Source organism: Fukomys damarensis, unplaced genomic scaffold, assembly GCF_012274545.1.
Source record: "Fukomys damarensis isolate Sample0158 unplaced genomic scaffold, DMR_v1.0_HiC HiC_scaffold_33, whole genome shotgun sequence".
In the NCBI taxonomy this organism is placed as follows: Eukaryota; Metazoa; Chordata; class Mammalia; order Rodentia; family Bathyergidae; genus Fukomys; species Fukomys damarensis.
The window spans coordinates 56,417,979-56,429,355 of NW_022900945.1; the positions used below are offsets into that span (position 1 = coordinate 56,417,979).

The 11,377-nt window shown below is 40.7% G+C and overlaps 1 protein-coding gene across 2 annotated transcripts in view; it reads left to right on the forward strand.

Annotated features, from left to right (window-relative positions):
* The window catches only part of Nup210l (nucleoporin 210 like), a 92,177-nt gene that overhangs the window by 524 nt on the left and 80,276 nt on the right, over positions 1–11,377 (forward strand). For both annotated transcript variants that reach the window (XM_010643966.2, XM_010643965.2), the window contains exons 2-3: positions 2,014–2,150; positions 10,513–10,644. In XM_010643966.2, the coding sequence (XP_010642268.1) occupies positions 2,014–2,150; positions 10,513–10,644 (269 nt within the window). The remainder of the gene's footprint in view (positions 1–2,013; positions 2,151–10,512; positions 10,645–11,377) is intronic.

Here is an 11,377-nt window from a genome sequence, read left to right on the forward strand (position 1 = left end):
GTGCAGGGCGGCCCTCGGCGTCCTGGGGAGGTCTGTGCTGTGCCTGTTCAGGTCGCGAGGGCTCCGAGGGAGACGCTTCTCACTCACCGTGCTGTTGGGGTGTTGGGGTTTTGGGGTGGTCTTACCCCGACTGCAGTCAGGGCGAGCGGAGCCCTGTGTGGGGGCCGCGGTCCCCGACGTGAGAGTTACACTGCAGACAGCTAGGGTGAGGGGATTCCCAGGATTTGAGGACATTTCCTCAGGAGCAGGAAGACCTGGGGTCCCCATTACTCAAGCTGTTCCGGTGAGCAGGTCCTAACACAGCTGGTTAGTGAGTACTTACTAGTATTTCGCATGTTTCAACTCGTTTACTTTTTACAGTCTTGTGAAGTAAGTACTACTGCTCTCCTAATTCATGAGGAAACAGGCTCAGAGACGATGACGTGTAAACTTGTGGAATCCGAGAAGATTCACCTTTGGTGATGTTTATAGTACAAAAGCTGTGAGGACAAGGGCGAGTGACCCTCTGACCAAAGATGTAAAGACTTGATTTTCTGGTGTGAGAGGAGCCAGTGATAGGTTGCCTATGCTTGGAACTCAAGCTAGAGGAGCTCCAAAACACTGAGTGTCTCTGTCTCTCTGTGTCTCTCCAGTACTGGGAATGAGCCCAGGGTCTTCACACTGGCCTAGCCCTTTTTATTATTTTTGATTTTGAGACAGGTCCAAGTTACCCAAGATAGTTCAAATTTAGCATCCTCCTGCCTCAGCTTACCCATAGTGCTGTGATTACAGGTGTGCCCCACCAGGCTGAGCTCCTTTTATTATCTCTTAAGGAGGGTAAGAAAAAAATATGAGAAACGAAGGAAAAAACGGAAACAGTTTTTGGTAAATAGGAAAGAGTAGAAGGGAGGGAAAAGGAATGGGGAAAAAAGAAGAACTATATACAGGTTCAAATTCCCAATGATGAATGTAGTCATAATGCATACCTAAAATGTACCAGTAAACTTAATAAGAAAAGTACCTGGGCATGGTGGTACATGCCTGTAATCCCAGCACTATGGTAAATTGAGGCAAGAGGATCACCATGAGTCTGAGGCCACCCTGGGTTGCATAGTGAGTTCAGGGCTGGCCTGGACTACACATAGTGAGACCCTGTCTCAAAAAAATAAAAAGCAGGGGATTTAGTTCAGTGGCACTGCACCTGCCTCACAAGCACAGGGTCCTGAGTTCAATCCTGGTACTAAAAAAAAAAGCAGTAAGAGAGGGATGGGGATTTAGCTCAGTGGCACTGCGCCTGCCTTGTAAGTGCAAGGTCCTGAGTTTGATCCCTGGTACTGAAAAAAAAAAAAAAGCTGAACAGAACTGGTTCAACCTAAATGGGCTGAGGATTTAGCTCAGTAGTTCCGCTGCCTGCCTCGCAAGTGCACGGTTCCGACTTCAATCCCCAGTACCAAAAAGAAAAAAAAAAGCAATAAGATTTATTCAGTATAAGAAGTACATTTTTTATGAGGAAGTGTAAGGGAATTAGTTTTGTAAGATGAACTAGTGTGATTTATTTCCTGTTTGAGAGGATGATGCAGGGAATCTTTAGTATTGAAAGCTATTCCTTCCACCCATCCGAAATTATTAAAGAATTGTTTTAATATTTTGAGTTGGATTCATACTCCTTAAGCTACTTCTTCATCTTAGAGAGCAGCCTAGTTTCTAAGATTAGAGGAAATCATTTTAGAGTATGAGAAAGTTCTGTCTCATTGGTAACACAATCTGAATTCTATTTTTACGTATGAGGAGAGGAATGCAACTATATTTTAAATTGAGTGAGGGATGTAACACTTTTGGGATTCACATAAGAGGTTATTGAGAAAAGGTCCTGATCAGTCTCCTATTTTAATTGTGTTCCTAAGCAATGTTCTGACTTTCAAGAGTGTCATTTATATCTGTTAGTATGTGGCATGGAAAAAGTACAGAAATATCTTTCAGCAAGATTAACTGTAACCCATGTATTTCATACTCTCAAGTATTTTGTTCTGGCAGGCATTCCACACATGATGATGTAGTTACTGTTGAGCCTTTGTATGAAAATGGCACCTTATGTTCTCAAAGAGCTGCACTCATTTCGGAATCTACCCAGCCAATACGCCTCAGCAGTGTTATTCTTGCTCGAGAAATAGGTATGTTGAGAGCAGAGTATGTAACATTTTCAGATAGAATAATCCAATGACTTGTATAATGATTAATACAAATGCTGTTGGTTTGAAATGAGACCAAAAAATGGATTCCTGCAATATAAACCCTGATTATTATTCTAAATTTATTTTATTTCTGGTATATCTGGCACCTGGCATGGTGTCTACTAAGGAAACCAGTTGTTTGGATTAATGAAGAAAAGAGGGAATCATTCGCCTGGAACTAATTTAGGTTATAAGGTCTGAGGTTGGTGGGGTGAAGGGAAGATAGTATAAAGACTAACACTTCTCAAAAATGGTCTGTGAACGTGAATCCTCAGCACCCCTTGCATCAAATGTGACTTGTTAGAAATATAAATTCTTAGCCAGGTGTGGTGGCGCACGCCTGTAATCCCAGCACTCGGGAGGCTGAGGCAGGAGGATCACTGTTAGTTCAAGACTAGCCTGAGCTATATAGTGAGATCCAGATCAGTCTCAACTACATAGTGAAACCCTGTCTCAAAAAACAAACAAACAAGCAAAGGTAAGTAAGTATGTGACCTTTTTTTCCTAATTACTATAAATTTACTTGTAAGTAAATTCATCCAAAGTAACTTTTTTATGAACCATGCGCTTGTATTGGAAAGCTTCCTGCTAGTAGTCAGATACAGTAGGCATTATGTGGACAAGGCTTTTCGTGTTTTTTTGTGTAAGGTCATGTCTGCTTCTGTTTTGTCATTGTCTCACATATTTCTCCACTGAAAAGAGGGATTTAATTTCCCATGCTTTGCTGGGTTATCTAGTGCCTAGTTATCTAGTGCATGTGTTATCTAAACATGCCCTTCCTTCCTTGCCCCCTCTTTCCCTCCCTCCCTTCCTTCCTTGCCATCCCTAGAATACTTCCTTACTGGTAATTCAATCAGCATATCCTGTGAGATTTTAACTTTTCTTGGCTCTTGTTCATAGACCTAAAGTTTTGGTCTTTAAGTCTTTTAACTTCCAATTTCCTTCTTTAGTTAAATATTAATCAAAGATTAAATAATTTTAGATGTACAGAAGAGATACTAAGGTAGTACAGAGAGTTCCTATATTCTCTTTACCCAGTTCCACCAATGGCCTCTTTTTTTTTTCCTCTAGGATTTAATTCAAGACACTTCATTACTAAACTAAGTTTTCATGTTTCCTTAGTATCCTCTGATCTATAGCAAATTTCTCAGTCACTTTTGACTCTTTATATTAGGTTTTTTTTTGTTTTTTTGTTTTTTTTTTATTTGTTTTGTTTTTTGAGACAGGGTCTCACTATGTAGTTGAGACTGACCTGGAACTCACTATGTAGCCCAGGCTGGTCTCGAACTCACAGCAATCCTCCTGCCTCAGCCTCCCAAGAGCTGGGATAACAGTCATGTGCCACCACGCCCGGCTATTAGGTATTTTATGTATTGTCTCAATTTGGGTTTGTCTGATGTTTTCTCATGATTAGTTTGGGGTTGTGAATTTTTTGAGGAAAAAAATGCAGAGGTAAAGAACCCCTCTCATTGCATTATATCAAGGGAGTACCTCTGATTTATCACTGGCAATGATAACGATCCCTTGGCTAGATAGCATGTCAGCTTTCTCCACTGTGAAGTTTGTTTTCTCCTTCCTGTGCACTGTTCACTGTAGGTGATCACCAGGCATTGGGGATATACCTGTAGTCCAGCTTCTTGGGAGGTTGAGACAGGAAGATTGTTTGAACCCACAAGTTTGAGACCAGCCTGGACAACATAGTGAGACCCTTTCTTTAAAAATCAAACAAAAAAGATGGGTCAGGCTGGGGATTTAGCTCAGTGGCATTACGCCTGCCTTACAAATGCAAGGTCCTGAATTTGATCCTAGGTACCAGAAAAGAAAAAAAAACAAGTGAGCCGGGCATGGTGGCACACACCTGTGATCCCAGCACTCAGGAGGCTGAGGCAGGAGAATCACTGCAAATTCAAGGCTATCCTGAACTAAAACAACAACAGTGGACCAGAGATTTGGCTTGCCTTGTAAGCACAAGGGCCAAAGTTTGATCCCAAGTACCACAAAAATCAATCAATCAATCAATCAAACAAAAAAGATAACGTGATTATTAAATCCAGCCCACCTTCAAAGGAAGGAGAATTAAATTTCACTTACTAGATGGAAGAAGGTCAGAGAATTTGTGAACATATATTCACCACCACGGTAAGTAATAAATATTTGGGGAAGATTATTTTGATATATCCTGTTTTCCCTGTTTCACCCTCTGATTTTGCCATTTGTTCATGAATCTTGTTATTGTGTTGTTCTGAGGTCAGTTTTCTATTTCTCTCATTTCCTATATTAACAAGTTTATTCTCAAAGAAAGATATCTTACATCTTACAAATAGTAGCTTCACTTTAATTAAAATTTTTTTATTTTAAGAATTTTATTAGTACACGTTTGTAGTACATACTGTTTGCATTCATCATGGGGAGCTCCAGCGTACATAACACATCTTAATTCTCTTTCATCCCCTTTCCTTTTCTTCCCTCCCCTGCTCTCCATCTTTTTATTTATTCAATTATTATTTACATCAGTATGTCCTCTTTGTTATTTTATTTTGGGGTTATAATCCAGTGGTATTACAATTTACTTTACTACTCTAGTTTTTCCCACTTTGATCATCAAGAGCTCTTTCAAGTTAGGCCCCTCATTCTTTGAATTTACCTCTATTGTTTTTATTTTTGCTGTTTATTTAATTTTTAAATTTTTAATTGTGTGTGTGTGTGTGTGTGTGTGTGTGTGTGTGTGTGTGTGTGTGTATTGACAAGTATTGAACCAAGGCCTTTATACATGGTAGGGAGGTGCCCCCACCACTGAGCTGTACCCTCAGCCCTTTTTATTTTAAGTCACGAGTTTTGCCAAGTTGCCCAGACTGGCCTTCAAATTGAAATCCTCCCACCTCAGCCTCCAGAGTAGTTGTGAGTATAAACATGCACCACCATGCTCAGCTTAGTATTTCTTTTTATCTCTACAAAAATGAAATAGGTTTTCCACACCTAGCCATTTCTTTAGGAAGTTATGGTTCTTTTTGTTGAATTCTATTTAGAAACTAAAATCCAGGTGCAAGTGTGCTTATTGCTACTGGAATGTCGCTGCTTGTAGATCTTGAGAGACAACTAGGAGAATCATATGCATGCTAACCTGTATAAGCATACACATCTGTATTTCTACATAAAAGTTAAAATAAACATACTCTCAGAGTGGCATCTTCAATTCTAATCCTGCACCACACAATTCAGACTAGCATTCGCTCCTCACTTATTTGTAACTTCTTTCTGACTCTTATTATCTACAATGTATTTATTTATATGTTCATCCCCAGTGTGGGTACAAGTAGTCTCAGCATTAGTTTAATTTTTAATGTGTTTTCTGAGAAAAAGTGTACTATTTCCTGAAATAAGCATATTTTGATGCACCTTAGCCTTTTTGAAGGTCATTAACTTGTATCATCTGTTAACATTCTCCATTGATTTTAAAATGCCGAAAAAGGAAATCTGTGGCTAGGGACAGAGTTTTCCCCTAGTGTCCATTGGCAGTTTGGATATTACAGTGATAGTTACCTTGTTTTTTGCTTCTTGTGGATGAAGCTAAAACTAAAAATGTATACTTACAACAGCAGAATGAGGAAGCTATGTAGGTAATTTTCAAATAAATGGTCAATGTGGTAGGAGGAAGTGTTCAAAAATAGAAACATAGCTGGGTGTGGTGGTACTTTCCTGTAATCCCAGCACTTGGGAGGCTGACTGGAGGATTGTAGTGAGCTCAAGGCCAACCTGGATACAGGTGAGTTTGAAGTCAGCTAGACTATATAGCAAGATCCTGCCTCAAAAAAAAAGAGAGAAGAAAACAACATAAAGCAATATGTATGTACGTATGTGTATATATATATCTATATAGATAGATAGATATTTTTTTTTGGCAGTACTGGGGGTTGAACTCAGGACCTTATACTTGCAAGGCAGGTGGTGGCACCACTAAGCTAAATCCTTGGCCCCCATTATAAAACAATTTTTATTTTATCATTTCATTTTTATTTTAATTAGTATTTTTTATTTATTTATTTTTTTTTTTTGAGAAAAGAGTCTCACTATGTATTTCAGGCTCACCTTGAACTCACTATGTATCTTAGGGTTGCCTTGAACTAAGTGATCCTCCTGCCTCAGCCTCCAGAGTGCTGCGATTATAGGCGTGTGCCATCATGCCCAGCAGTATTTCTGAATTTCATTGCTGATATATGAACTGGAACTTTGTTGGGTCTAATATAGTGGGTCGTAGGCTTTTTATTTATTTTTAATAAATATTCATGACTTAGATTTTTTGGGGATGTACCAGGGATTGAACTCGAGTCCTTGTGCTTGTGAGGCAGGCAGTAGAACCACTGAGCTAAATCCCCAGACCCTATGACTTAGATTTTAAATCACAGTTATAGATAAAACTTTAAGGCCCAAACAGGTAACAGTGAAGCTATTACTGCTGGGAAGAGTGCAGGCCACACATGGTGTTTATACCTAGATAGAGAAGAGGAACAGACGAGAGACTGCACAAGAAAAATGATGCGGTTGCCCCTGTGGCACCATCAGACCCCTCGCATGCATGCTGCAGAGTCCATGGGAAACTGCAGTCCTCGTGACATAGGGTGGTCCAGGTCTCACTGAGTGAGCCTCTCCTGTGTCTAACATGACGCCAAGCTACAAAAGGGCATCCGTCAACAAATGCGCACTGCATCTGCCTGGCAAGCGCAAGGTGTCCTGAGTTTGATTTCCAGTACTGGAATAAATAAATAAATGCAGAACAGTGTTAGAACAGCCAATAGAAAATACAGACACTCTTGCTTCTTCAGACAAAGAACAGCAGACAAATAATTTCACCTCTCAGAGGCTTAGTCTGAAAACTGCCTATTCGCCAGGCATGGTGGTACACATTTGTCATCCCAGCACTCAAGAGGCTGAGGCAGGAGAATCACTGTGAGTTCAAGGCCAGCCTGGGTTACATAGTGAAACCATCTCAAAATAAAACAAAAACCTTATACTCTACATAGAGGACCCAAAAACCTCTGCTGAAAGACTTCTAGACTTAATTGACAAAATTCAGTAGAGTAGCTGGATACAAGGTAAACACTCAAAAATCAATAGCCTGGGCTGGCAATTTAGCTCAGTGATGCTGCCGCCTGTCTCACAAGTGTAAGAACCCAAGTTCAATCCCTGGTACCAAAAGAAAAAAAAAAATCAATATCCTTCTTGTACACAAATAAGGAACTCACTGAGAGAGAAATTAGGGAAACAATTCCTTTCACATAGCATCCAAAAAAAAATGAAATGTTTGGGAATCAATCTAATGAAGTAAAAGACCTCTACACTTAAAACTACAGCACTCTGAAAAAAATTGAAGAGGATGTAAGAAAATGGAAAGACATCCCTTGCTCCTGCATAGGAGGAACCAATACAGTGAAAATGGCCATACTTCCAAAACTGCTTTAATGCAATCCCGATTGAAATCCCAGCAGTATATTTAACAGAACTAGAGAAAATCCAAAAATTCATTTGGAACCAGAATGGCAAAAGCCACTCTAGGTAACAGAGACATGATGGGGTATCACAATCCCCAACTTGAAACTATACTGTGAAGCTACTGTGATAAAAACAGCATGGTGCTGGCAAAAAAACAGACCTGAGGATCAGTGGAATAGATTAGAAGATGTAGAAACAGCTCCAGCTGTACTCAACTACCTCATCTTTGACAAAGGAGCCAACGATCCTCAGTGGAGAAAAGATAGCCTCTTCAATAAATTATGTTGGAAAAACTGGATTTCAACTTCCAAAGATTAAAACTAGACCCTTATCTTTCACCGTGCAATAAACTAAAATCAAAATGGATTAAAGATATAAATATGAAAACAAAAATACTAAAACTTGCTGGAAGATAGGTAGAACCCTCGACATTGACATAGGAAAAGACTTTATTAACAAACCCTCAGTAGCATGGGAATGAGCACAAAGAATCAACAATTGGGATCTCATAAAAAAGCTGCACTGCAAGAGAAACTAACAGCAGAGCTAAGAGACAACCTACAATGTGGGAAACTTTTACCAGCTGTTCCTCAAAGGTCTACTATCTAAACCAGGTGTTGTGGCTCACACCTGTTATCCCAGCACTCAGGAGGCTGAGGCAGGAGGATCGCTGTGAGTTCAACACCAGCCAGGGCTACATAGTGAGATCCAGATCAGTCTCAACTACATAGTGAGACCCTGTCTCAAAAAACAAGGGCCAGGGATTTAGCTCAGTGGTTCCACTGCCTGCCTTGTAAGCACAAGGACCCGAGTTCGATCCCCAGTACCAAAAACAAAACAAAAAAGGGTCTACTATCTAGAATATATAAAGAACTAAAAAACAAAACAAAAAAACACCCTCCCCCACATAAAGACCCAATTCAAAAATGGGTATCTGAAATGAATAGATGTTTCTCAGAAAAAGCAGAAAACAGTCCAATGGTCCATCAACTGGAGACTGGAGAAAGGTCTGGTTTTTCTACAGAATGGAGTACTACTGAGTCATAACAAGAAACTAGATTCATTTATACTGAATAGTTTCTCTGGTGTGAAAAACTAAAAGTGTAAATAAGGTTCAAATTGTATAATTGATATTGTGAAATGGAAGAAAAAGGCAAAAGGATTAAGGGGAGTGGAAAGGGTAGGGGAAAGAAAATGGCAAAGGAAAAAATGGAAACAAAATCTTTGTAAATAGGGAAGGGTGGAGAGGGTAAAGGGAGGGCAGGGTGCTGTCATCCACTGCTTGGTCTGCGGAGTTTGGTTTGGGAGCTCAGACTGGGAGGCTAAGGCGTGGAATCACCAGGCAGACTCCGGGGAGGTTTCTGGAATGCTTCCACTTTATTTAGGAAATGCACAGGCTTATATAGCTTACGTGTGGACAACCATGGGGAGGAGCATGGAAGGAGCATTTGATTACGTGGCATTTTCCTATAGGTTATGCAGATCCATACATTAGTGGAGAACATTGGGCGCTGTCTTATTGGCTAGACGTATGGTGGAGAGATTCTTCTTGGGAAAGGTGAGGGAGTCATGGACTAGGGGCGGAGGTGTAGCCTGTTAGACCCAGCATCTACACACTTCGGTCTTTGAGTTTGCTCAGAAGACAGGAGTGTGGCGCACCTGGCCCAGCCAGGCTTGAACTTCCCCCATAGCAGGGGAATGGGGAAAAAATAAGAACCAAGATACATCATGTTAAGGTACAAGATCCCAGTGATGAATGTAAGGGCGCTGTATACCTAAAAAGTACCAGTGAACTTAATGAAAAAGAAAACCTGGCCAGTTGGTACCAAACGAGACTCCCCATACTTCCAGCATCGTCTGGGCTGAAATCCAGGCGGGTTTCAGGGAGTTGGAAACCTTTCTTCTATGATCCCTGTTAAAATGTCAACTCCACCAGCGGTCCAAAGGCCTCCTTATCAGTCGTCCCATCCTTATCTTTCCTGGCGGTGTCTGTAATCTTGTCCTTTGCTTTCCCGCTGTTGAACTCTTCTGCTCTCATACAGCTTGCTCAGTGAACGCCGTCACAGGCTTCATCTGCCTTTGCGTATGAGCTCTGCTGCGGGCCGTGCTGACAGTGGTAGAGGCCGGCGGATGACTGGCTTGGGTTCAGCTGCACGGAGGGAAGCCAGATGAATCGGGGAGGACAGCCTGGCCAGTCCGGCTCTTCAGTCACAGAGCAGAACCAAATCCTGATCAATAAATACTTTAAATTTATCACTTATTTTTTGTTTTGTTTTTTGAGACAAGGTCTCACTCTTTGTTCAGGCTGGCCTTGAATTTGCAGCAGTCCTCCTCAGCCTCTTGAGTGTTAAGGTCACAGACGTGCACCACCGTGCCCTGCTGTCACTATTTTAAAAACTCCTATTTTTCTTGCCTTTCCATGGATGAGTGAAAACTTCATAGATGAGTGGGAACTGTTGTCTGGAGTCTTGTTTTAAACAGATTCTTAGGTATTGCTGTTTTCTTCATAATAAAACAGCTATTATAGTCTTCTTTTTTAAAATAAGTATCTTTAGATGCACGCCTATAATCCCAGCACTTGGGAGGCTGAGGCAGGAGGATTGCCATGTTCAAGCCCAGACTGAACTACAAAAAAAATTATTTTATCCCATTCCACCCCCCCCAAGCCCTTTCCCTCCGTATGTACAAGTTTTATTTCTATTTTTTTCCTTCTATTTACAAATATTTTTTTCTTAGTATAAGCTTTGAGTATTTGAGACATCCAATAGGTTTGTCACCTGTCGGATTCAGTACTCGGCTTTTTTGTTCTTTATAGTGACTGACCATGAGCTACACTGTGATGTTAAGGTTGATGTGATAAACAGCATTGAAATTATATCTCGGACCCGGGAACTCTATATAGATGATTCACCTCTGGAACTGATGGTGAGGGCATTGGATGCTGAAGGTAAAGAGCTTCACAGAATTTGAACAAAATGACTTACAATAAAGTAATACTCTTATCTTTAGCAGTTGCAGGGCCAGGGATTTAGCTCAGTGGCAAGGCACATGCCTTGTAAGCACGAGGTCCTGACTTCAATCCCCGGTACTGAAAAAGAAAAAACTAACAACAAACTAATAAGCATTTAGAAACAGAAGTTTTGGGGGGCTACTGGGGATCAAACTCAAGACTTCGTGCTTGTGAAGCAGGCAGCAGAACCACTGAGCTAAATCCCCGGCCCGGAAACAGGAATTTGAATACAAAAGATTGAAAATAATTTTTAATTTGGAGATGATATTGATAAGGAAATAATTCTGAGTAGAGTTCAATGTTTAGCTACATTCTTGCATAAATTTTATATTATTCGTTGTTATCATTGAGTTCATCTCAAATATCTGAATTCTGCAGCTGACCTTTTGTTGATAGTCCCTACATCAATAATGAACTTTTTTTTTCCAGTACCAGGATCAGACACAATAAACATTTTAAAGCAAAGCATGGTAGCACACAACTGTAATCCCAGCTACTTGGGATTTTATAGAAGTATGTGTTAGCCGGGTGTGGTGGCGCATGCTTGTAATCCCAGCACTCGGGAGGCTGAGGCAGGAGGATCACTGTGAGTTCGAGACCAGCCTGGGCTACATAGTGAGTTCCAGATCAGTCTCAACTACATAGTGAGACCCTGTCTCAAAAACCAAAA